Below are 27,301 nucleotides of genomic sequence, written 5' to 3' on the forward strand. Positions count from 1 at the left end.
CAGCAGAGACCCTCCCCCATGTCCCCCAATAATCCCAGCATAGCCCCTCCCCGATGTCCCCAGTAACCCCAGCAGAGCTCCTCCCCCATGTCCCCAGTAATCCTAGCAGAGCCCCTCCACCATGTCCCCCAGTAATCCCAGCGGAGCTCCTCCCCCATGTCCTCCAGTAATCCCAGCGGAGCCCCTCCCTCATGTCCCCAGTAATCCCAGCAGAGCCCCTCCATGTCCCCAGTAATCCCAGCAGAGCTCCTCCCCCATGTCCCCAGTAATCCCAGCAGAGCTCCTCCCCCATGTCCCCAGTAATCCCAGCAGAGCTCCTCCCCCATGTCCCCAGTAATCCCAGCAGAGCTCCTCCCTCATGTCCCCAGTAATCCCAGCAGAGCTCCTCCCCCATGTCCCCAGTAATCCCAGCAGAGCTCCTCCCCCATGTCCCCAGTAATCCTAGCAGAGCCCCTCCATGTCCCCAGTAATCCCAACAGAGCTCCTCCCTCATGTCCCCAGTAATCCCAGCAGAGCTCCTCCCCCATGTCCCCAGTAATCCCAGCAGAGCTCCTCCCCCATGTCCCCAGTAATCCCAGCAGAGCTCCTCCCCCATGTCCCCAGTAATCCCAGCAGAGCTCCTCCCCCATGTCCCCCTATTTATAGTACAGCCTCTCCCAATGCCTAATCCCCCATTATCTCACAATCAGACCCCCTTACATACTTAGCCCCGCCCTCCTCCCACACATGTGCCCCCAGTTACACTCAGCTGAGAGTGGGGTCTCACCCATAGCTGGTCGTCGTTCCCCGGGGGGCTCTTCTTGATGAAGGCTCCATAGTAGGTAGCGATGTTGCGGTGGTGAGAATACTTCTTCAGCATATTAATCTCCTGCTTGATCTCCTCCTCCTCATCCTGAAAAACACAACACACACAATGGCGGCATATACGGACCCCCCGCTCTATAGCAGAGGAAGAGACACCAACCAAGGGAGCGGTGACCGACCACAACGTCATCCACCGCCCACTCACCTCCGTAACATCCATGACTTTGATAGCGGCCAGCTGACCCGTCTTGACATGACGACCCTGAAAACAGAGGACACAGGTCACTACTGCAAGTATACAGGAGAAGGAGGGGTATACAGAGCAATGGCGGACAGAGACACCCTGCAGAAGGAGGAGGAGGAGGAGACTCATAGCTCCATCTATCTGTATCACCTGCAGGAGGAGGAGACGCATAGCTCCTTCTATCTGTATCACCCTGCAGGAGGAGGAGGAGGAGGAGACGCATAGCTCCATCTATCTGTATCACTCTGCAGGAGGAGGAGGAGACGCATAGCTCCTTCTATCTGTATCACCCTGCAGGAGGAGGAGGAGGAGACTCATAGCTCCTTCTATCTGTATCACCCTGCAGGAGGAGGAGGAGGAGGAGACGCATAGCTCCATCTATCTGTATCACTCTGCAGGAGGAGGAGGAGGAGGAGACGCATAGCTCCATCTATCTGTATCACTCTGCAGGAGGAGGAGGAGACGCATAGCTCCTTCTATCTGTATCACCCTGCAGGAGGAGGAGGAGGAGACTCATAGCTCCTTCTATCTGTATCACCCTGCAGGAGGAGGAGGAGGAGGAGACGCATAGCTCCATCTATCTGTATCACTCTGCAGGAGGAGGAGGAGACGCATAGCTCCTTCTATCTGTATCACCCTGCAGGAGGAGGAGACTCATAGCTCCTTCTATCTGTATCACCCTGCAGGAGGAGGAGGAGGAGACCCATAGCTCCTTCTATCTGTATCACCCTGCAGGAGGAGGAGGAGACCCATAGCTCCTTCTATCTGTATCACCCTGCAGGAGGAGGAGGAGACTCATAGCTCCTTCTATCTGTATCACCCTGCAGGAAGAGGAGGAGGAGACGCATAGCTCCTTCTATCTGTATCACCCTGCAGGAAGAGGAGGAGGAGACGCATAGCTCCTTCTATCTGTATCACCCTGCAGGAGGAGGAGGAGGAGGAGGAGACTCATAGCTCCATCTATCTGTATCACCCTGCAGGAGGAGGAGGAGGAGGAGACTCATAGCTCCTGCTATCTGTATCACCCTGCAGGAGGAGGAGGATGAGACTCATAGCTCCTATCTGTATCACCCTGCAGGAGGAGGAGACTCATAGCTCCTTCTATCTGTATCACCCTGCAGGAGGAGGAGGAGGAGGAGACTCATAGCTCCTTCTATCTGTATCACCCTGCAGGAGGAGGAGGAGGAGACTCATAGCTCCTTCTATCTGTATCACCCTGCAGAGGGAGGAGGAGGAGGAGACTCATAGCTTCTTCTATCTGTATCACCCTGCAGGAGGAGGAGGAGGAGACTCATAGCTCCTTCTATCTGTATCACCCTGCAGAGGGAGGAGGAGGAGGAGACTCATAGCTTCTTCTATCTGTATCACCCTGCAGGAGGAGGAGGAGACTCATAGCTTCTTCTATCTGTATCACCCTGCAGGAGGAGGAGGAGACTCATAGCTCCTTCTATCTGTATCACCCTGCAGGAGGAGGAGGAGACTCATAGCTCCTTCTATCTGTATCACCCTGCAGGAGGAGAAGGAGACTCATAGCTCCTTCTATCTGTATCACCCTGCAGGAGGAGGAGGAGACTCATAGCTCCTTCTATCTGTATCACCCTGCAGGAGGAGGAGGAGACTCATAGCTCCCTCTATCTGTATCACCCTGCAGGAGGAGGAGGAGGAGACGCATAGCTCCTTCTATCTGTATCACCCTGCAGGAGGAGGAGGAGGCTCATAGCTCCTTCTATCTGTATCACCCTGCAGGAGGAGGAGGAGGCTCATAGCTCCTTCTATCTGTATCACCCTGCAGGAGGAGGAGGATGAGACTCATAGCTCCTTCTATCTGTATCACCCTGTAGGAGGAGGAGGAGACTCATAGCTCCATCTATCTGTATCACCCTGCAGGAGGAGGAGGAGGAGACGCATAGCTCCTTCTATCTGTATCACCCTGCAGGAGGAGGAGGATGAGACTCATAGCTCCTTCTATCTGTATCACCCTGTAGGAGGAGGAGGAGACTCATAGCTCCATCTATCTGTATCACCCTGCAGGAGGAGGAGACGCATAGCTCCTTCTATCTGTATCACCCTGCAGGAGGAGGAGGAGGAGACGCATAGCTCCTTCTATCTGTATCACCCTGCAGGAGGAGGAGGAGACACATAGCTCCTTCTATTTGTATCACCCTGCAGGAGGAGGAGGAGACGCATCGCTCCCTCTATCTGTATCACCCTGCAGGAGGAGGAGGAGGAGGAGACGCATAGCTCCTTCTATCTGTATCACCCTGCAGGAGGAGGAGACTCATAGCTCCTATCTGTATCACCCTGCAGGAGGAGGAGGAGGAGACGCATAGCTCCTTCTATCTGTATCACCCTGCAGAAGGAGGAGGAGGAGGAGACGCATAGCTCCTTCTATCTGTATAACCCTGCAGGAGGAGGAGGAGACACATAGCTCCTCCTATCTGTATCACCCTGCAGGAGGAGGAGGAGGAGACGCATAGCTCCTTCTATCTGTATCACCCTGCAGAAGGAGGAGGAGGAGGAGACGCATAGCTCCTTCTATCTGTATAACCCTGCAGGAGGAGGAGGAGACGCATAGCTCCTTCTATCTGTATCACCCTGCAGGAAGAGGAGGAGACTCATAGCTCCTTCTATCTGTATCACCCTGCAGGAGGAGGAGGAGACACATAGCTCCTTCTATCTGTATCACCCTGCAGGAGGAGGAGACATTTGCCCCCAGTAGAGGGCAGTCCCGCACACTACGTGCCCTCAGGTAGACAATGGCGCTGCAGGCACTCTCTTATACGCTTGCACATCATCTTCTGTTGCTATGGTAATCCATGTTACACTAATACTCCCCCGCTCATTCTCCTAATAACGCCCCCTCTGTTTCCGTCTCTCTCACCCACCTCCCCCTCCCCCTCCTCTCCATGTGCCGTCTGCTTACTCTGCAGTTTCCAGGCTGGCACTGCCAGTACAAGAGCGGACAATGGAGAGAAAAGACAGCGACACATTCCAAGAGAACGGCCGGACGACCAGTGATGGAGGAGAGGATAAGCAGAGAGAGCACGCAAAGGAGGGAGCAGAGAGGCAGGGGGGCAAGGAGTAGGGAGCTGAGGGGCAGGGGGGAGAGCAGTAGGGAGTAAGGTACAGAGAACTTCATAAGGAGGCAGCAAAGAGTAGGGGGTGGAGGAGCCAGTGAGGGGTAGGGAGCGGCAGGGGCTGACAGTGAGGGGTAGGGAGCGGCAGGGGAAGCCAGTGAGGGGTAGGAAGCGGCAGGGGAAGCCAGTGAGGGGTAGGGAGCGGCAGGGGCAGACAGTGAGGGGTAGGGAGCGGCAGGGGCAGACAGTGAGGGGTAGGGAGCGGCAGGGGCAGACAGTGAGGGGTAGGGAGCGGCAGGGGCAGACAGTGAGGGGTAGGGAGCGGCAGGGGCAGACAGTGAGGGGTAGGGAGCGGCAGGGGCAGACAGTGAGGGGTAGGGAGCGGCAGGGGCTGACAGTGAGGGGTAGGGAGCGGCAGGGGAAGCCAGTGAGGGGTAGGGAGCGGCAGAGGAAGCCAGTGAGGGGTAGGGAGCGGCAGGGGCAGACAGTGAGGGGTAGGGAGCGGCATGGAGGGTAGCGATGAGAGATGGGCGGGGGAAGCAGTCAGCATGGAGGGCAGTGATAGCAGTCAGCATGGAGGGCAGTGATAGCAGTCAGCATGGAGGGCAGTGATAGCAGTCAGCATGGAGGGCAGTGATAGCAGTCAGCATGGAGGGCAGTGATAGCAGTCAGCATGGAGGGCAGTGATAGCAGTCAGCATGGAGGGCAGTGATAGCAGTCAGCATGGAGGGCAGTGATAGCAGTCAGCATGGAGGGCAGTGATAGCAGTCAGCATGGAGGGCAGTGATAGCAGTCAGCATGGAGGGCAGTGATAGCAGTCAGCATGGAGGGCAGTGATAGCAGTCAGCATGGAGGGCAGTGATAGCAGTCAGCATGGAGGGCAGTGATAGCAGTCAGCATGGAGGGCAGTGATAGCAGTCAGCATGGAGGGCAGTGATAGCAGTCAGCATGGAGGGCAGTGATAGCAGTCAGCATGGAGGGCAGTGATAGCAGTCAGCATGGAGGGCAGTGATAGCAGTCAGCATGGAGGGCAGTGATAGCAGTCAGCATGGAGGGCAGTGATAGCAGTCAGCATGGAGGGCCGGGGGAGACGGTTACCTTATACACTTGCCCGTATGTCCCATTTCCAACCACTTCAACCAGTTCAAAGATTCCTGCAGGATCCTGTGAAAAAGAACAAAAAGAAACGTGAGAAGAGGGAAAGCTGGCGGAGAAAGTTATCACAATGACAATCGCACCCTGAGGCGGTGATGTCACCCGAGAAGCGTTCACAAGAGCTGACAATCCGCTACCGTGTGTCAGAGCGGCTGTCACCGCGGGTAGGTGTAGTGGCTATATATAGCAGCTGGCACCGAGAGGCTGTTACTATGCATCTGAGCCCCGATTACATCTCACAGTATACAGCTCTGCCTGAGAAACATGGCGGTACACAATATACACAACGCAGGTGATGCTGAAGTATACAGCTCCTCCTGAGAAACATGGCGGGTACACAATATACACAACGCAGGTGATGCTGAAGTATACACCCCTGCCTGAGAAACATGGCGGTACACAATATACACAACGCAGGTGATGCTGAAGTATACAGATCCTCCTGAGAAACATGGCGGTACACAATATACACAACGCAGGTGATGCTGAAGTATACAGCTCCTCCTGAGAAACATGGCGGTACACAATATACACAACGCAGGTGATGCTGAAGTTTACACCCCTGCCTGAGAAACATGGCGGGTACACAATATACACAACGCAGGTGATGCTGAAGTATACACCCCTGCCTGAGAAACATGGCGGTTACCCTACTGTTCCCAAAATCCCTCCCCAGTAAAAATATACTGTACACCACTGAGTATGATCCAGGTGGTATATATGACCCCCCTCCTCCGGTATACTATATACTGTACACCAGTCAGGAGGAGGATACAGGTGGTATATATGCCCCCCCCCCCCGGTATATACTATATACTGTACACCAGTCAGGAGGAGGATACAGGTGGTATATATGCCACCTCCCCCGGTATATACTATATACTGTACACCAGCCAGGAGGAGGATACAGGTGGTATATATGACCCCCCCTCCCCCGGTATATACTATATACTGTACACCAGTCAGGAGGAGGATACAGGTGGTATATATGCCCCCCTCCCCCCATATACTATACACCAGTCAGGAGGAGGATACAGGTGGTATATATGCCCCCCCTCCGCCGATATATACTATATACTGTACACCAGTCAGGAGGAGGATACAGGTGGTATATATGACCCCCCTCCCCCGGTATACTATATACTGTACACCAGTCAGGAGGAGGATACAGGTGGTATATATGCCCCCCCCCCCCCCGGTATACTATATACTGTACACCAGTCAGGAGGAGGATACAGGTGGTATATATGCCCCCCTCTCCCAGTATATACTATATATTGTACACCAGTCATGAGGAGGAAACAGGTGGTATATATGCACCCACCCACCCCCCTCCCCCAGTATATACTATATACTGTACATCAGTCAGGAGGAGAATACAGGTGGTATACATCCACCCCCCCCCCCGGTATATACTATATACCAGTCAGGAGGAGAATACATGTGGTATATATGACCCCCTCCCCCCATATACTATACACTGTACACCAGTCAGGAGGAGGATACAGGTGGTATATATGCCCCCCCCCGGTATATACTATATACTGTACACCAGTCAGGAGGAGGATACAGGTGGTATATATGCCCCCCCCCCTATATACTATATACTGTACACCAGTCAGGGGGAGGAGGATACAGGTGGTATATATGCCCCCCATATACTATATACTGTACACCAGTCAGAAGGAGGATACAGGTGGTACATATGCCCCCCCTCCACCGATATATACTATATACTGTACACCAGTCAGAAGGAGGATACAGGTGTGGTATATATGCCCCCCTCCCCCAGTATACTATATACTGTACACCAGTCAGGAGGAGGATACAGGTGGTATATATGCCCCCCCCCCCATATACTATATACTGTACACCAGTCAGGAAGAGGATACAGGTGGTATATATGCGCCCCCCCCCCGGTATATACTATATACTGTACATCAGTCAGGAGGAGAATACAGGTGGTATATATCCACCCCCCCCCCCCCCGGTATATACTATATACTGTACACCAGTCAGGAGGAGGATACAGGTGTTATATATGACCCCCTCCCCCCATATACTATATACCAGTCAGAAGGAGGATACAGGTGGTATATATGCCCCCCCCCCATGGTATATACTATATACTGTACACCAGTCAGGAGGAGGATACAGGTGTTATATATGACCCCCTCCCCCCATATACTATATACCAGTCGGGAGGAGGATACAGGTGGTATATATGCCCCCCCCACAGTATATACTATATACTGTACACCAGTCAGGAGGAGGATACAGGTGGTATATATTACCCCCCCCCCCCCGGTATATACTATATACTGTACACCAGTCAGGAGGAGGATACAGGTGGTATATATGCCCCCCCCCCGGTATATACTATATACTGTACACCAGTCAGGAAGAGGATACAGGTGGTATATATGCCCCTCTCCCCCAGTATACTATATACTGTACACCAGTCAGGAGGAGGATACAGGTGGTATATATGCCCCCCTCCCCCAGTATACTATATACTGTACACCAGTCAGGAGGAGGATACAGGTGGTATATATGCCCCCCCCCATGGTATATACTATATACTGTACACCAGTCAGGAGGAGGATACAGGTGTTATATATGACCCCCTCCCCCCATATACTATATACCAGTCAGGAGGAGGATACAGGTGGTATATATGCCCCCCCCACGGTATATACTATATACTGTACACCAGTCAGGAGGAGGATACAGGTGGTATATATGCCCCCCCCCCATGGTATATACTATATACTGTACACCAGTCAGGAGGAGGATACAGGTGGTATATATGCCCCCCTCCCCCAGTATACTATATACTGTACACCAGTCAGGAGGAGGATACAGGTGGTATATATGCCCCCCTCCCCCAGTATACTATATACTGTACACCAGTCAGGAGGAGGATACAGGTGGTATATATGCCCCCCCCCCGGTATATACTATATACTGTACACCAGTCAGGAGGAGGATACAGGTGGTATATATGCCCCCCTCCCCCAGTATATACTATATACTGTACACCAGCCAGGAGGAGGATACAGGTGGTATATATGCCCCCCTCCCCCGGTATACTATATACTGTACACCAGTCAGGAGGAGGATACAGGTGGTATATATGCCCCCCCCCCCCGGTATATACTATATACTGTACACCAGTCAGGAGGAGGATACAGGTGGTATATATGCCCTCCCTCCCCCGGTATACTATATACTGTACACCAGTCAGGAGGAGGATACAGGTGGTATATATGCCCCCCCCCCGGTATACTATATACTGTACACCGGTCAGGAGGAGGATACAGGTGGCATATATGCCCAGCCCCCTCCCCCGGTGTATACTATATACTGTACACCAGTCAGGAGGAGGATACAGGTGGTATATATGACCCCCCGGTATATACTATACACTGTACACCAGTCAGGAGGAGGATACAGGTGGTATATATGCCCCCCCGGTATATACTATATACTGTACACCAGTCAGGAGGAGGATACAGGTGGTATATATGACCCTCCCTCCCCCGGTATATACTATATACTGTACACCAGTCAGGAGGAGGATACAGGTGGTATATATGACCCCCCTCCCCCGGTATACGCCACAACACAGATCGTCAGGAATATTGAGTGTGACGGACGCTCCCTGTAGCTGCTGGCACATTTCCCATACTGCACTGCAGCACGCTGCTTCTCTCTCTGCAGTTTTGGAAGAATTAACCCCGTCCTGCCTGTAGTTGGGGGAACACTGACAGATCGTCCTCCTCACACACGGGGAGACCTGCTGGAGGGGGGGGGGGGGGGGGGGTACAGCGGTCCGGCGGCAGCCAGGGGGCGCTCTCCATACACTCCTCATACAGGGATCATCTCATGATATCGGGTGAATACACCTGCACCCAGGGGATGACATGGGGGGGAACTAAGTGGAACTTCCCTTTAAGTAAATCATTAACAATGATTTGTCACTTTAAATGAGGGCATCCTCCTAATGACATGTAACAGGAGGAGGAGTGTACGCCGGAAGGAAGATCCCGCTCACTGACCATAGAGGGGTTATCCCAAGCCTGGCAGGACCCCAGCCCCCCATCAGGGCAGAATACCCGACTATCCCCCCCCCCCCAGTCATCAGGGCAGGACCTCTACTTCCTTAATATGTACTACCTCTTCAACAACGGTAGGACCCTCCAATTTCTTACTGGTCACGGCAGGACCAGCACCTCCCCCAGCAGTCCCCAGCGGTCATGCCACGGCCTGCACTACCACCTAGCGGTCACAGCAGGACCAGCACCTCCCCAGCGGTCACAGCAGGACCAGCACCTCCCCAGCGGTCACAGCAGGACCAGCACCTCCCCAGCGGTCACAGCAGGACCAGCACCTCCCCAGCGGTCACAGCAGGACCAGCACCTACCCAGCTGTCACAGCAGGACCAGCACCTACCCAGCGGTCACAGCAGGACCAGCACCTACCCAGCAGTCACAGCAGGACCAGCACCTCCCCAGCGGTCACAGCAGGACCAGCACCTCCCCAGCGGTCACAGCAGGACCAGCACCTCCCCAGCAGTCACAGCAGGACCAGCACCTCCCCAGCAGTCACAGCAGGACCAGCACCTCCCCAGCGGTCACAGCAGGACCAGCACCTACCCAGCGGTCATGCGACGGCCTGCACTACCCCCTAGCGGTCACAGCAGGACCAGCACCTCCCCAGCGGTCACAGCAGGACCAGCACCTCCCCAGCGGTCACGGCAGGACCAGCACCTCCCCAGCGGTCACAGCAGGACCAGCACCTCCCCAGCGGTCACGGCACGGCCCCCTACTACTCAGCGGTCACGGCCCGCACCTCCCCAGCGGTCACGGCCCGCACCTCCCCAGCGGTCACAGCAGGACCAGCACCTCCCCAGTGGTCACGGCACGGCCCCCTACTACTCAGCGGTCACGGCAGGACCAGCACCTCCCCAGCGGTCACGGCCCGCACCTCCCCAGCGGTCACAGCAGGACCAGCACCTCCCCAGCGGTCACGGCCCGCACCTTCCCAGCGGTCACAGCAGGACCAGCACCTCCCCAGCGGTCACGGCAGGGCCCACTACTCCCCAGCGGTCACGACCCGCACCTTCCCCGCGGTCACAGCAGGGGCCGCACCTCCCGAGCGGTGACAGCAGGACCAGCACCTCCCCAGCGGTGACAGCAGGACCAGCACCTCCCCAGCGGTCACGGCAGGGCCCACTACTCCCCAGTGGACACCTCCCCAGTAGTGGGGTCACGGCAGGGCCCACTACTCCCCAGTGGACACCTCCCCAGTAGTGGGGTCACGGCAGGGCCCACTACTCCCCAGTGGACACCTCCCCAGTAGTGGGGTCACGGCAGGGCCCACTACTCCCCAGTGGACACCTCCCCAGTATTGGGGTCACGGCAGGGCCCACTACTCCCCAGTGGACACCTCCCCAGTAGTGGGGTCACGGCAGGGCCCACACCTCCCCAGTAGATGGGTCACATACAGTAATAGGGTCTCTGCACCCTCCTCCTGTATCCCCCCCCCACCACCACCACAGAAGAGCCAATCACACGATCCGATCCCCCAGTTTATAGGAAACAACAGGCGTCTATCAGCCAACGTTCCCTGCAAGCTGATATGTGAAGCAGGGGAGGGGAGCTGTGTACTGAATACGGGAGACGTAGAAGACATAAACAATCAGTGTATTAATAGGAGTCTTAAAGTGCCGGAGGCCCAACAGGGGGCGGCGTACAGGACTGCACTCATCTACAGGAGACAATGCCAAGATGGCTGACACCAGAGAGCAGCAGCACCGACGAGGCCTACGGAGAGGAGTGTGTCCCTTTAATGTGCAGCCCTACATTCAGTCCCCCCCTTATTACAGCACTCCCGAGTATTACGGCTAATGCGGTGAGATAATGACGGAGGGGAGGATGGGAATAGTCAGCGACCATCCTTAGATAAACAGCTCTGTGTACATGGCACACCCACTGATCTCCTGTATACACTGGAGCATTGTTATCTGACCTCATCCCGCTCACAGCTGAGGGTCTGGTACAGTGTATCCCCACCACACAATACTCTCATCCCGCTCACAGCTGAGGGTCTGGTACAGTGTATAATGTATCCCCACCACACAATACTCTCATCCCGCTCACAGCTGAGGGTCTGGTACAGTGTATAATGTATCCCCACCACACAATACTCTCATCCTGCTCCTCACAGCTGAGGGTCTGGTACAGTGTATAATGTATCCCCACCACACAATACTCTCATCCTGCTCACAGCTGAGGGTCTGGTACAGTGTATAATGTATCCCCACCACACAATACTCTCATCCTGCTCCTCACAGCTGAGGGTCTGGTACAGTGTATAATGTATCCCCACCACACAATACTCTCATCCTGCTCACAGCTGAGGGTCTGGTACAGTGTATAATGTATCCCCACCACACAATACTCTCATCCTGCTCACAGCTGAGGGTCTGGTACAGTGTATAATGTATCCCCACCACACAATACTCTCATCCTGCTCACAGCTGAGGGTCTGGTACAGTGTATCCCCACCACACAATACTCTCATCCCGCTCACAGCTGAGGGTCTGGTACAGTGTATAATGTATCCCCACCACACAATACTCTCATCCTGCTCACAGCTGAGGGTCTGGTACAGTGTATAATGTATCCCCACCACACAATACTCTCATCCCGCTCACAGCTGAGGGTCTGGTACAGTGTATAATGTATCCCCACCACACAATACTCTCATCCTGCTCACAGCTGAGGGTCTGGTACAGTGTATAATGTATCCCCACCACACAATACTCTCATCCTGCTCACAGCTGAGGGTCTGGTACAGTGTATAATGTATCCCCACCACACAATACTCTCATCCTGCTCACAGCTGAGGGTCTGGTACAGTGTATAATGTATCCCCACCACACAATACTCTCATCCTGCTCACAGCTGAGGGTCTGGTACAGTGTATAATGTATCCCCACCACACAATACTCTCATCCCGCTCACAGCTGAGGGTCTGGTACAGTGTATAATGTATCCCCACCATATAATACTCTCATCCTGCTCACAGCTGAGGGTCTGGTACAGTGTATAATGTATCCCCACCACACAATACTCTCATCCCACTCACAGCTGAGGGTCTGGTACAGTGTATAATGTATCCCCACCACACAATACTCTGCAGGGTAATGCTCTCCCTGTCCTTGCCTCATACTGCTCACAGCTTTATACTAGCGGCAGCCTGAGAGGTAACAGTAATGCAGCGGTGCAGACAGATAGCTGTATACTAACTGCAGCCTGAGAGGTAACAGTAATGCAGCGGTGCAGACAGATAGCTGTATACTAACTGCAGCCTGAGAGGTAACAGTAATGCAGCGGTGCAGACAGATAGCTGTATACTAACTGCAGCCTGAGAGGTAACAGTAATGCAGCGGTGCAGACAGATAGCTGTATACTAACTGCAGCCTGAGAGGTAACAGTAATGCAGCGGTGCAGACAGATAGCTGTATACTAGCGGCAGCCTGAGAGGTAACAGTAATGCAGCGGTGCACACATAGCTGTATACTAGCGGCAGCCTGAGAGGTAACAGTAATGCAGCGGTGCAGACAGATAGCTGTATACTAGCGGCAGCCTGAGAGGTAACAGTAATGCAGCGGTGCACACATAGCTGTATACTAGCGGCAGCCTGAGAGGTAACAGTAATGCAGCGGTGCAGATAGATAGGTGTATACTAGCGGCAGCCTGAGGCGGGGAGATCCATTAGTGTGTGTTGATGAAGACCCGGGTAGTTTAGCTCATTTATTCGGTGCAATGTGCATAAATACGTTGCTAGTATGCGTTTCGGCCAAACACGGCCGTCCTCAGCAAGATGAATAACTCAGCTAAGCTACTCGGTGAGCGCCGGGTCTTCATCTACACACACCGCAGCTCTGGACGTGACTGGAGTGACAGACATCATGTGACACTGTGAGCTGTCAGCTGTGGTTATAACACAGGAAGTAAGAGGAGTCCGCTGTCAGCAAACCGCAAGAGCGGCGCTAGTCTATGGAACGGACACATCTGACATCGCAACCCTGGCAGTGAGGTGCCCCGTCACACACAGTCTCTCTCCTGCCCCCCCCCGTCACACACAGTCTCTCTCCTGCCCCCCGTCACACACAGTCTCTCTCCTGCCCCCCGTCACACACAGTCTCTCTCCTGCCCCCCGTCACACACAGTCTCTCTCCTGCCCCCCCCCCCCGTCACACACAGTCTCTCTCCTGCCCCCCCCTCCCCCGTCACACACAGTCTCTCTCCTGCCCCCCCCTCCCCCGTCACACACAGTCTCTCTCCTGCCCCCCCCTTCCCCGTCACACACAGTCTCTCTCCTGCCCCCCCCCCCCCCGTCACACACAGTCTCTCTCCTGCCCCCCCCTCCCCCGTCACACACAGTCTCTCTCCTGCCCCCCCCCGTCACACACAGTCTCTCTCCTGCCCCCCCCCATCACACACAGTCTCTCTCCTGCCCCCCCCCGTCACACACAGTCTCTCTCCTGCCCCCCCCCCGTCACACACAGTCTCTCTCCTGCCCCCCCCCCCGTCACACACAGTCTCTCTCCTCCCCCCCCCAGTCACACACAGTCTCTCTCCTGCCCCCCCCCCCCCCCCCCCGTCACACAGTCTCTCTCCTGCCCCCGTCACACACAGTCTCTCTTCTGGCCCCCGTCACACACAGTCTCTCTCCTGCCCCCCGTCACACACAGTCTCTCTTCTGGCCCCCGTCACACACAGTCTCTCTTCTGGCCCCCGTCACACACAGTCTCTCTTCTGGCCCCCCCGTCACACACAGTCTCTTCACACACAGTCTCTCTCCTGCCCCCCCCCCCTCCCCCGTCACACACAGTCTCTCTCCTGCCCCCGTCACACACAGTCTCTTCACACACAGTCTCTCTCCTGCCCCCCCCCCCCCCGTCACACACAGTCTCTCTCCTGCCCCCCCCCCCCTCCGTCACACACAGTCTCTCTTCTGGCCCCCCCCGTCACACACAGTCTCTTTTCTGGCCCCCCCGTCATACACAGTCTCGTCACACACAGTCTCTCTCCTGCCCCCCTCCCCCGTCACACACAGTCTCTCTCCTCCCCCCCCCCAGTCACACACAGTCTCTCTCCTGCCCCCCCCCCCCCCGTCACACAGTCTCTCTCCTGCCCCCCCCCCCCCCCGTCACACACAAGTCTCTCTCCTGCCCCCCGTCACACACAGTTTCTCTCCGGCCCCCCGTCACACACAGTCTCTCTTCTGGCCCCCGTCACACACAGTCTCTCTCCTGCCCCCCGTCACACACAGTCTCTCTTCTGGCCCCCGTCACACACAGTCTCTCTTCTGGCCCCCCCGTCACACACAGTCTCTCTTCTGGCCCCCCCGTCACACACAGTCTCTTCACACACAGTCTCTCTCCTGCCCCCCCCCCCCGTCACACACAAGTCTCTCTCCTGCCCCCGTCACACACAGTCTGTTCACACACAGTCTCTCTCCTGCCCCCCCCCCGTCACACACAGTCTCTCTCCTGCCCCCCCCCCCGTCACACACAGTCTCTCTCCTGCCCCCCCCCCCCCCCCCTCCGTCACACACAGTCTCTCTTCTGGCCCCCCCGTCACACACAGTCTCTCTTCTGGCCCCCCCGTCACACACAGTCTCTCTCCTGCCCCCCCCCGTCACACACAGTCTCTCTCCTGTCCCCCGTCACACACAGTCTCTCTCCTGCCCCCCGTCACACACAGTCTCTCTCCTGCCCCCCGTCACACACAGTCTCTCTCCTGCCCCCCGTCACACACAGTCTCTCTCCTGCCCCCCGTCACACACAGTCTCTCTTCTGGCCCCCCCATCACACACAGTCTCGTCACACACAGTCTCTCTCCTGCCCCCCGTCACACACAGTCTCTCTCCTGCCCCCTCCCCCGTCACACACAGTCTCTCTCCTGCCCCCCCCCTCACACACAGTCTCTCTCCTGCCCCCCGTCACACACAGTCTCTCTCCTGCCCCCCCGTCACACACAGTCTCTCTCCTCCCCCCCCCCCCGTCACACACAGTCTCTCTCCTGCCCCCCCCCGTCACACACAGTCTCTCTCCTGCCCCCCCCCCCCCCGTCACACACAGTCTCTCTCCTGCCCCCCCCGTCACACACAGTCTCTCTCCTGCCCCCCCCCCCCGTCACACACAGTCTCTCTTCTGGCCCCCCCGTCACACACAGTCTCTCTTCTGGCCCCCCCGTCACACACAGTCTCGTCACACACAGTCTCTCTCCTGCCCCCCCGTCACACACAGTCTCTCTCCTGCCCCCCGTCACACACAGTCTCTCTCCTGCCCCCTCCCCCGTCACACACAGTCTCTCTCCTGGCCCCCCCGTCACACACAGTCTCTCTCCTGCCCCCCGTCACACACAGTCTCTCTCCTGCCCCCCCCCCCCGTCACACACAGTCTCTCCCCTGCCCCCCCGTCACACACAGTCTCTCTTCTGGCCCCCCCGTCACACACAGTCTCTCTCCAGCCCCCCCCCCCCTCACACACAGTCTCTCTCCTGCCCCCCCCCCTCACACACAGTCTCTCTCCTGCCCCCCCCCCCGTCACACATAGTCTCTCTCCTGCCCCCCGTCACACACAGTCTCTCTCCTGCCCCCTCCCCCGTCACACACAGTCTCTCTCCTGCCCCCCCCCCCCCGTCACACACAGTCTCTCTCCTGCCCCCCCCTCACACACAGTCTCTCTCCTGCCCCCTCCCCCGCCACACACAGTCTCTCTCCTGCCCCCCCGTCACACACAGTCTCTCCCCTGCCCCCCCGTCACACACAGTCTCGTCACACACAGTCTCTCTCCTGCCCCCCCCCCGTCACACACAGTCTCTCTCCTGCCCCCCGTCACACACAGTCTCTCTCCTGCCCCCCGTCACACACAGTCTCTCTTCTGCGCAGTCACACAGTCCGGGGTCCCTGAACAGCGTCTCCTGCTCCATCACACACAGGTGTAAGATCTCCGTTTGCAGGCAGGGAACAGAAACTTATTGTTTCTTATCACACAGCGGAGGGTTTGTTACAATGTATCGGTGCAGACAGTGCTCTTACCTATACTGATACACACCTGCAACCTGAGAGGCCACATCCAGCCGAACCTCCTACACACCCTGAACCTAGCGCCAATCATATGACCGCCCCTAAACCTAGCGCCAATCATGTGACCGCCCCTGAACCTAGCGCCAATCATGTGACTGCTCCTGAACCTAGCGCCAATCATGTGACCGCTACTGAACCTAGCGCCAATCATGTGACCGCTACTGAACCTAGCGCCAATCATGTGACCGCTACTGAACCTAGCGCCAATCATGTGACCGCTCCTGAACCTAGCGCCAATCATATGACCGCCCCTAAACCTAGCGCCAACCATGTGACCGCCCCTGAACCTAGCGCCAATCATGTGACCGCTCCTGAACCTAGCGCCAATCATGTGACCGCTACTGAACCTAGCGCCAATCATGTGACCGCTCCTGAACCTAGCGCCAATCATGTGACCGCCCCTAAACCTAGCGCCAATCATGTGACCGCCCCTGAACCTAGCGCCAATCATGTGACCGCTCCTGAACCTAGCGCCAATCATGTGACCGCTACTGAACCTAGCGCCAATCATGTGACCGCTACTGAACCTAGCGCCAATCATGTGACCGCTACTGAACCTAACGCCAATCATGTGACCGCTCCTGAACCTAGCGCCATCATGTGAACGCTCCTGAACCTAGCGCCAATCATGTGACCGCTCCTGAACCTAGCGCCAATCATGTGACCGCTCCTGAACCTAGCGCCAATCATCTGACGCCCCTGAACCTAGCGCCAATCATGTGACCGCTCCTGAACCTAACGCCAATCATGTGACCGCTCCTGAACCTAGCGCCAATCATGTGACCGCTCCTGAACCTAGCGCCAATCATGTGACCGCTACTGAACCTAGCGCCAATCATGTGACCGCCCCCGGATGGCGGGGCTATGGCCGCCACAGACTGGAAATTGTCAGCTCCCGTGGCGAGGTTACATATAATATCACAATATGAACCCCATTACTTTGCCGATCACTTTTTTCTAACGTCAGTCGCCACGGCAACAAGCGAAACACTGCGTCACCGCAGGCTCTGGTCACCGTGGTAACCGGGAGCATCGATTACCGGGTCATTTCCCTGCTTTTGATACTGATCTGCATTGGAAAATGATTTATGAGACCTCTGATCACTGTCAGTGAATGGAATCAGTAACTTCTACACAGCTGAGGGTTTGTTACAATGGCATCCAGGCTGTCTGAGGAGATGACACTGTGACAAACCCTCTGCTGTGCACACTCTGGATTTCCTCCATACAGACACCCTGCCCAGTGTTCCCCCCACCCCCATGGTACATCAGCAGACCCCCGGGAGACGGGAATCAAAGACAGGATGTAGGAACAATAAGCGGGGAAGGAGATCTGGGGGCACACGGAGGCCACACAGTGCCAGCAACCTCCCCCATACCTTACTGTAAGAGAGCAGTGTAACAGATAGGGGGAGGACAGGGGAGGATCACCTGGTGGGGGCACTGACTGCTGCTACACAGGGAGAGACGGAGAGAGAGAGAGAGGGGGGGGGGGGGACAGAGGAGGATCACCTGGTGGGGGCACTGACTGCTGCTACACAGGGAGAGACGGAGAGAGAGAGAGAGAGAGAGAGGGGGGGACAGAGGAGGATCACCTGGTGGGGGCACTGACTGCTGCTACACAGGGAGAGGGAGAGAGAGAGAGAGAGAGAGAGAGAGAGAGAGAGAGAGAGAGAGAACGGGGGGGGCAGAGGAGGATCACCTGGTGGGGGCACCGACCGCTGCTATACAGGGGGAGAGAGAGCGAGAGACAGAGAGAGAGAGAGAGAGAGAGAGAGAGAGAGAGAGGGGCAGAGGAGGATCACCTGGTGGGGGCACTGACTGCTGCTATACAGGGAGAGACGGAGGGAGAGAGACACAGGGGGAGGACAGGGGAGGATCACCTGGTGGGGGCACCGACCGCTGCTATACAGGGGGAGAGAGAGAGAGAGAGAGAGAGAGAGAGAGAGAGAGAGAGAGAGAGAGAAAGGGGGGGGCAGAGGAGGATCACCTGGTGGGGGCACCGACTGCTGCTGTACAGGGGGAGAGAGAGAGAGAGAGAGAGAGAGAGAGGGGGGGGGGGGAGGACAGAGGAGGATAACCTAGTGGGGGCACTGACTGCTGCTATACAGGGAGAGAGAGAGAGAGAGAGAGAGAGAGAGAGAGAGAGAGAGGGGCAGAGGAGGATCACCTGGTGGGGGCACTGACTGCTGCTATACAGGGAGAGACGGAGGGAGAGAGACACAGGGGGAGGACAGGGGAGGATCACCTGGTGGGGGCACCGACCGCTGCTATACAGGGGGAGAGAGAGAGAGAGAGAGAGAGAGAGAGAGAGAGAGAAAGGGGGGGGCAGAGGAGGATCACCTGGTGGGGGCACCGACTGCTGCTGTACAGGGGGAGAGAGAGAGAGAGAGAGAGAGAGAGAGGGGGGGAGGGAGGACAGAGGAGGATAACCTAGTGGGGGCACTGACTGCTGCTATACAGGGAGAGAGAGAGAGAGAGGGGGGCAGAGGAGGATCACCTGGTGGGGGCACCGACTGCTGCTACACAGGGAGAGACGGAGAGAGAGGGGGGGGGGCAGAGGAGGATCACCTGGTGGGGGCACCGACTGCTGCTATACAGGGAGAGACGGGGGGAGAGAGAGAGAGAGAGAGAGAGATAGGAGGGCAGTGGAGGATCACCTGGTGGGGGCACCGACTGCTGCTATACAGGGAGAGACGGGGAGAGAGAGAGAGAGAGAGAGGGGGGGGGGCAGGGGAGGATCACCTGGTGGGGGCACCGACTGCTGCTGTACAGAGAGAGAGAGAGAGAGAGGGGGGCAGAGGAGGATCACCTGGTGGGGGCACCGACTGCTGCTGTACAGAGAGAGAGAGAGAGAGGGGGGCAGAGGAGGATCACCTGGTGGGGGCACCGACTGCTGCTACACAGGGGGGGGGAGAGAGAGAGAGAGAAAGAGAGAGAGAGAGAGGGGAGGACAGAGGAGGATCACCTGGTGGGGGCACTGACTGCTGCTACACAGGGAGACGGAGGGAGAGAGACACAGGGGGAGGACAGGGGAGGATCACCTGGTGGGGGCACCGACCGCTGCTATACAGGGGGAGAGAGAGAGAGGGGGGCAGAGGAGGATCACCTGGTGGGGGCACCGACTGCTGCTACCCAGGGAGACGAAGGGAGAGAGACACAGGGGGAGGACAGGGGAGGATAACCTGGTGGGGGCACCGACCGCTGCTATACAGGGAGAGAGAGAGAGAGGGGGGGGCAGAGGAGGATCACCTGGTGGGGGCACCAACTGCTGCTACACAGGGGGAGAGAGAAAGAGAGATCACCTGGTGGGGGCACCGACCGCTGCTATACAGGGGGGGAGAGAGAGAGAGAGAGAGAGAGAGAGAGAGAGAAGGGGGGGCAGAGGAGGATCACCTGGTGGGGGCACCGACTGCTGCTGTACAGGGGGAGAGAGAAAGAGAGGGGGGGGAGGACAGAGGAGGATCACCTAGTGGGGGCACCGACTGCTGCTGTACAGGGGGAGAGAGAAAGAGAGGGGGGGAGGACAGAGGAGGATCACCTAGTGGCGGCACCGACTGCTGCTGTACAGGGGGAGAGAGAAAGAGAGGGGGGGAGGATCACCTAGTGGGGGCACTGACTGCTGCTACACAGGGAAGAGAGGCAGAGACAGGGGAGGATCACCTGGTGGGGGCACCGACTGCTGCTACACAGGGAGAGACGGAGGAAGAGAGAGACACACAGGGGGAGAGGCAGAGAGGGAGAGACAGGGGAGGATCACCTGGTGGGGGCACCGACTGCTGCTGTACAGGGAGAGAGAGAGAGAGAGAGAGAGAGAGAGAGAAAGAAAGAGAGGGAGAGGGAGAGAGAGACAGGGGGAGGACAGAGGAGGATCACCTAGTGGGGGCAACGACTGCTGCTACACAGGGAGAGACAGAGAGAGAGAGAGAGACAGAGAGACAGAGACGGCAAGGAGGATCACTTGGTGGAGGCACCGACCACTGCTGTACAGGGGGAGAGAGAGAGAGAGAGAGAGAGAGAGAGAGAGAGAGACAGGGAGGGGGAGAGAGGGAGAGAGACAGAAATTTATTGTTTAAAAAAAACTGATTTTAGGTAATATGTAATATCTCCATTCCTGGACAGCAAGCAGAGATCCTACGGGTGACAGGAGACATGTGCAACCTCCCTCGTCCGTCTTCTCGCCCTACGGCCATTACCTTCTCTCTTGCCCTCCGACCATTACCTTCTCTCTTGCCCGTCCTCTCACCCTCCGACCATTACCTTCTCTCTCGCCCTCCGGCCATTACCTTCTCTCTTGCCCGTCCTCTCACCCTCCGACCATTACCTTCTCTCTCGCCCTCCGGCCATTACCTTCTCTCTCACCCTCCGGCCATTACCTTCTCTCTTGCCCGTCCTCTTACCCTCCGGCCATTACCTTCTCTCTTGCCTGTCCTCTCACCCTCCGACCATTACCTTCTCTCTCGCCCTCCGGCCATTACCTTCTCTCTCGCCCTCCGGCCATTACCTTCTCTCTCGCCCTCCGGCCATTACCTTCTCTCTCGCCCTCCGGCCATTACCTTCTCTCTCGCCCTCCGGCCATTACCTTCTCTCTCGCCCTCCGACCATTACCTTCTCTCTCGCCCTCCGGCCATTACCTTCTCTCTCGCCCTCCGGCCATTACCTTCTCTCTCGCCCTCCGGCCATTACCTTCTCTCTCGCCCTCCGGCCATTACCTTCTCTCTTGCCAGTCCTCTTACCCTCCGGCCATTACCTTCTCTCTCGCCCTCCGACCATTACCTTCTCTCTCGCCCTCCGACCATTACCTTCTCTCTCGCCCTCCGGCCATTACCTTCTCTCTCGCCCTCCGGCCATTACCTTCTCTCTTGCCAGTCCTCTTACCCTCCGGCCATTACCTTCTCTCTCGCCCTCCGACCATTACCTTCTCTCTTGCCCATCCTCTCACCCTCCGACCATTACCTTCTCTCTCGCCCCTCTTCTCGCCCTCCGGCCATTACCTTTTCTCTCGCCCGTCTTCTCGCCCACCGGCCATTAACTTCTCTCTTGCCCGTCCTCTCACCCTCCGGCCATTACCTTCTCTCTCGCCCTCCAGCCATTACCTTCTCTCTTGCCCGTCCTCTTACCCTCCGGCCATTATCTTCTCTCTCACCCTCCGGCCATTACTTTCTCTCGCCCGTCCTCTCACCCTCCGGCCATTACTTTCTCTCTCGCCCGTCCTCTCACCCTCCGGCCATTACCTTCTCTCTCGCCCGTCCTTTCACCCTCCGGCCATTACCTTCTCTCTTGCCCGTCCTCTCACCCTCCGGCCATTATCTTCTCTCTCACCCTCCGGCCATTACCTTCTCTCTCGCCCGTCCTTTCACCCTCCGGCCATTACCTTCTCTCTCGCCCGTCCTTTCACCCTCCGGCCATTACCTTCTCTATCACCCTCTGGCCATTACTTTCTCTCGCCCGTCCTCTCATCCTCCGGCCATTACTTTCTCTCTCGCCCGTCCTCTCACCCTCCGGCCATTACCTTCTCTCTCGCCCGTCCTTTCACCCTCCGGCCATTACCTTCTCTATCACCCTCCGGCCATTACTTTCTCTCGCCCGTCCTCTCACCCTCCGGCCATTACTTTCTCTCTCGCCCGTCCTCTCACCCTCCGGCCATTACCTTCTCTCTCGCCCGTCCTCTTACCCTCCGGCCATTACCTTCTCTCTCACCCTCTGGCCATTACTTTCTCTCGCCCGTCCTCTCACCCTCCGGCCATTACCTTCTCTCTCGCCCGTCCTCTTACCCTCCGGCCATTACCTTCTCTCTCACCCTCTGGCCATTACTTTCTCTCGCCCGTCCTCTCACCCTCCGGCCATTACCTTCTCTCTCGCCCGTCCTCTTACCCTCCGGCCATTACCTTCTCTCTCACCCTCTGGCCATTACCTTCTCTCTCACCCTCCGGCCATTACCTTCTCTCTCACCCTCCGGCCATTACCTTCTCTCTCACCCTCCGGCCATTACCTTCTCTCTCACCCTCCGGCCATTACCTTCTCTATCACCCTCCGGCCATTACCTTCTCTATCACCCTCCGGCCATTACCTTCTCTATCACCCTCCGGCCATTACCTTCTCTCTCGCCCGTCCTCTTACCCTCCGGCCATTACCTTCTCTCTCACCCTCCGGCCATTACCTTCTCTCTCTCTTTTCCCACATTCAGGCACAACTAGATAATCCAGATCTAATAGAAACACCAGGAGCCCAGAGCACATAGCAGGCCCCCCCCCCCCCCCCCCGTCACTACACATATATTCATGTATAACCAGTGAGGTGTATCTAAGCCTAGCATGTGTGATACTGCCTCCTGAACCAGTGTATCTAGACATAGCTTATGTGATACTGTCTGCTGAGCCAGTATAGAGAAGCCTATAACAATCTGTTAATCCAGGTGTATCTAAGGGTACTATTACACCAACAGATCTGACGACAGATTATCTGCCAAAGATTTGAAGCCAAACCCAGGAGTGGATTTGAAAAGAGGAGAAATCCAGTCTTTCCTTTATGACCTGTTCTCTGTTTATAGTCTGTTCCTGGGTTTGGCTTCAAATCTTTGGCAGATAATCTGTCGTCAGATCTGTTGGTGTAATAGTACCCTAAGGCTATCATGTGCGATACTATCTACTAGCCGATGTAACTAAACTTATGCACAATACTGTATCTGAGCCTATCAAGTGTAACAGTCAGGACAGTGTATCTAAGCTTATCATGTGTCACACAGTAAATGGGGTAGATGCATAGGTTCAGCATACAGAGTGATACTATTGGCTGCCCTAGTGTATCTAAGCCTATGCTGTGTTACAGTATATAACCCCCCATATACACGGCACAGCCAGGCCTCACCCGGTCACAGCTGGGCGGCTGCCATCACCTCACAGGGCACGACCTCTACTGTCGTGTCAATAAAGTTTAGTGACAGTATGATTCATAACACTTGCCACCTGATAAAACGCTGTTGCCCATGGCAACCAACCAGAGGACAGCTTTCATGTTACCACAGCTGTTTGAGAAAAGAAATCTGAGCTCTGATTGGTTGCTATGGGTGACAGCGTCTTATTATTAGACTTTCTCTTCATACAGAGGATGTCCGTTTTCTGTCAGTCCTGATGACTGGTCGGGACCCCGATCCCTCTCATCTATCCGTCCTCCCATCCCACCGTGATCATTGGGCACAAAAGTCACATGAACAGCCCCTAGGCCCGGCCCTGGCCTCCTGTACAGAGGGTCAGCCCCTAGGCCCGGCCCTGGCCTCCGGTACAGAGGGTCAGCCCCTAGGCCCGGCCCTGGCCTCCGGTACAGAGGGTCAGCCCCTAGGCCCGGCCCTGGCCTCCGGTACAGAGGGTCAGCCCCTAGGCCCGGCCCTGGCCTCCGGTACAGAGGGTCAGCCCCTAGGCCCGGCCCTGGCCTCCGGTACAGAGGGTCAGCCCCTAGGCCCGGCCCTGGCCTCCGGTACAGAGGGTCAGCCCCTAGGCCCGGCCCTGGCCTCCGGTACAGAGGGTCAGCCCCTAGGCCCGGCCCTGGCCTCCGGTACAGAGGGTCAGCCCCTAGGCCCGGCCCTGGCCTCCGGTACAGAGGGTCAGCCCCTAGGCCCGGCCCTGGCCTCCGGTACAGAGGGTCAGCCCCTAGGCCCGGCCCTGGCCTCCGGTACAGAGGGTCAGCCCCTAGGCCCGGCCCTGGCCTCCGGTACAGAGGGTCAGCCCCTAGGCCCGGCCCTGGCCTCCGGTACAGAGGGTCAGCCCCTAGGCCCGGCCCTGGCCTCCGGTACAGAGGGTCAGCCCCTAGGCCCGGCCCTGGCCTCCGGTACAGAGGGTCAGCCCCTAGGCCCGGCCCTGGCCTCCGGTACAGAGGGTCAGCCCCTAGGCCCGGCCCTGGCCTCCGGTACAGAGGGTCAGCCCCTAGGCCCGGCCCTGGCCTCCGGTACAGAGGGTCAGCCCCTAGGCCCGGCCCTGGCCTCCGGTACAGAGGGTCAGCCCCTAGGCCCGGCCCTGGCCTCCGGTACAGAGGGTCAGCCCCTAGGCCCGGCCCTGGCCTCCGGTACAGAGGGTCAGCCCCTAGGCCCGGCCCTGGCCTCCGGTACAGAGGGTCAGCCCCTAGGCCCGGCCCTGGCCTCCGGTACAGAGGGTCAGCCCCTAGGCCCGGCCCTGGCCTCCGGTACAGAGGGTCAGCCCCTAGGCCCGGCCCTGGCCTCCGGTACAGAGGGTCAGCCCCTAGGCCCGGCCCTGGCCTCCTGTACAGAGGGTCAGCCCCTAGGCCCGGCCCTGGCCTCCTGTACAGAGGGTCAGCCCCTAGGCCCGGCCCTGGCCTCCGGTACAGAGGGTCAGCCCCTAGGCCCGGCCCTGGCCTCCGGTACAGAGGGTCAGCCCCTAGGCCCGGCCCTGGCCTCCTGTACAGAGGGTCAGCCCCTAGGCCCGGCCCTGGCCTCCTGTACAGAGGGTCAGCCCCTAGGCCCGGCCCTGGCCTCCTGTACAGAGGGTCAGCCCCTAGGCCCGGCCCTGGCCTCCTGTACAGAGGGTCAGCCCCTAGGCCCGGCCCTGGCCTCCTGTACAGAGGGTCAGCCCCTAGGCCCGGCCCTGGCCTCCTGTACAGAGGGTCAGCCCCTAGGCCCGGCCCTGGCCTCCTGTACAGAGGGTCAGCCCCTAGGCCCGGCCCTGGCCTCCTGTACAGAGGGTCAGCCCTAGGCCCGGCCCTGGCCTCCTGTACAGAGGGTCAGCCCCTAGGCCCGGCCCTGGCCTCCTGTACAGAGGGTCAGCCCCTAGGCCCGGCCCTGGCCTCCTGTACAGAGGGTCAGCCCCTAGGCCCGGCCCTGGCCTCCTGTATAGAGGGTCAGCCCCTAGGCCCGGCCTCCTGTATAGAGGGTCAGCCCCTAGGCCCGGCCTCCTGTATAGAGAGTCAGCTCTTAGTACAAGTCCAAGCTGTAGCACGGCACACCCCCTCCCTATAAGCCCCAGCTCTCACCCTTAGTGCGGAGAGGTCGATGTCATCCAGGCTCCGGGCTGGTGGGTCGGTGGCCATGTTGCCGCTGTTCGCTGCTCAGGGGGGTGGTCGGCGGGGAGCGCTCCTCACATCACTGACCACACACGATGCTCCGGGGTCCGGCAGATCTTAGCAGCTGTAGTGATTCACATGCTGCTGCAGACGCGACACCCACACTGCAAACACAACGTGAGGGGCGCAACACCCCCGCTCCGCCACTACACCCACACTACACCAGCACAGGGAGACCGGGGACCCCAAAATACTGCAGCCTTGCAGCTCGGGGGTCTTCAGACTAGTGGTCCATATAAGAAGCTGGGTGGTCTGCAATATAGATGACAACCAGGGGGATCCAGCTGCTCTGCAGGGGTGGTGGGGGTCTGCAGAGCCTCTAATGGTCACTGTACACAGGTGGTGGGGGTCTGCAGAGCCTCTAATGGTCACTGTACACAAGTGGTGGGGGTCTGCGGAGCCTCTAATGGTCACTGTACACAGGTGGTGGGGGTCTGCGGAGCCTCTAATGGTCACTGTACACAGGTGGGGGTCTTCAGCTCTGGATGACGATCACTGCACTTCACTATAGGCAGATGGGGGTCTTCAGTTCTTGTGACAGTCGCTCCGGGGGTCTATAGACAGTTACAGGCTTATAAGAACTCCGGGAATCTCTATAGACAGATGAGGGTCTCCAGCACTAGTGACAGTCGCTTCAGGGGTCTCTATAGACAGTTACAGGTTCCCAGCACTAGTGACAGCTGCTCCGGGCGTCTATAGACAGATGAGGGTCTCCAGCACTAGTGGCAGCCGCTCCGGGGGTCTATAGACAGTTACAGGTCTCCAGCACTAGTGACAGCCGCTGCGGGGGGTCTCTGTAGACAGATGAGGGTCTCCAGCACTAGTGACAGCCGCTCCCGGGGTCTCCAGCACTAGTGACAGCCGCTCAGGGGGTCTCCAGCACTAGTGACAGCCGCTCAGGGGGTCTCCAGCACTAGTGACAGCCGCTCAGGGGGTCTCCAGCACTAGTGACAGCCGCTCAGGGGGTCTCCAGCACTAGTGACAGCCGCTCCCGGGGTCTCCAGCACTAGTGACAGCGCTCAGGGGGTCTCCAGCACTAGTGACAGCCGCTCAGGGGGTCTCCAGCACTAGTGACAGCCGCTCAGGGGGTCTCCAGCACTAGTGACAGCCGCTCCCGGGGTCTCCAGCACTAGTGACAGCCGCTCAGGGGGTCTCCAGCACTAGTGACAGCCGCTCAGGGGGTCTCCAGCACTAGTGACAGCCGCTCAGGGGGTCTCCAGCACTAGTGACAGACGCTCAGGGGGTCTCCAGCACTAGTGACAGCCGCTCTGTGTTCTCCAGCACTAGTGACAGCCGCTCTGTGTTCTCCAGCACTAGTGACAGCAGCTCCCGGGGTCTCCAGCACTAGTGACAGCCGCTCCCGGGGTCTCCAGCACTAGTGACAGCCGCTCTGTGTTCTCCAGCACTAGTGACAGCCGCTCCCGGGGTCTCCAGCACTAGTGACAGCCGCTCTGTGTTCTCCAGCACTAGTGACAGCCGCTCTGTGTTCTCCAGCACTAGTGACAGCCGCTCCCGGGGTCTCCAGCACTAGTGACAGCCGCTGCGGGGGTCCTTACAGACAGCGGGGGCGAGCGGCCGTAGTATGGGGGCAGTAGAGTGGGCTGGAGCGGTCAGGACCCCTGTGGCAGCTGCTGGGGTCTCTCCCCGTCTCCTCCGCCGCCCCCGTCCCTCAGTCTCCGGTACTTCCGGCTCCGTCCTCCGTTCTATGTCGCTGAGGCCGCACCTGGAGGATGGCGCTCCAGGCTCCGCCCACCAACGGGCTGATTGGCGGAGAAAGGCGCGG

At 57.8% G+C, this 27,301-nt stretch overlaps 1 protein-coding gene across 7 annotated transcripts in view; it reads right to left on the reverse strand.

Moving 5' to 3' along the window:
* MINK1 (misshapen like kinase 1) overlaps positions 1 to 27,301 on the reverse strand; it is a 57,889-nt gene extending 30,588 nt beyond the window's left edge. For 3 of the 7 annotated variants that reach the window (XM_069949205.1, XM_069949167.1, XM_069949159.1), the window contains exons 1-4: positions 25,429 to 27,299; positions 5,224 to 5,289; positions 1,010 to 1,066; positions 767 to 892 (exon numbers count right to left, since the gene is read on the reverse strand). In XM_069949205.1, coding sequence (XP_069805306.1) covers positions 767 to 892; positions 1,010 to 1,066; positions 5,224 to 5,289; positions 25,429 to 25,485 — 306 coding nt within the window. In that variant the 5' untranslated portion in view covers positions 25,486 to 27,299. Of the gene's footprint in view, positions 1 to 766; positions 893 to 1,009; positions 1,067 to 5,223; positions 5,290 to 25,428 lie in introns of all 7 variants that reach the window. The other 4 variants (XM_069949195.1, XM_069949186.1, XM_069949150.1 and 1 more) reach the window with 3 other exon arrangements.

The sequence above is a fragment of the Dendropsophus ebraccatus genome, chromosome 1 (assembly GCF_027789765.1).
Source record: "Dendropsophus ebraccatus isolate aDenEbr1 chromosome 1, aDenEbr1.pat, whole genome shotgun sequence".
Lineage (NCBI taxonomy): Eukaryota > Metazoa > Chordata > Amphibia > Anura > Hylidae > Dendropsophus > Dendropsophus ebraccatus.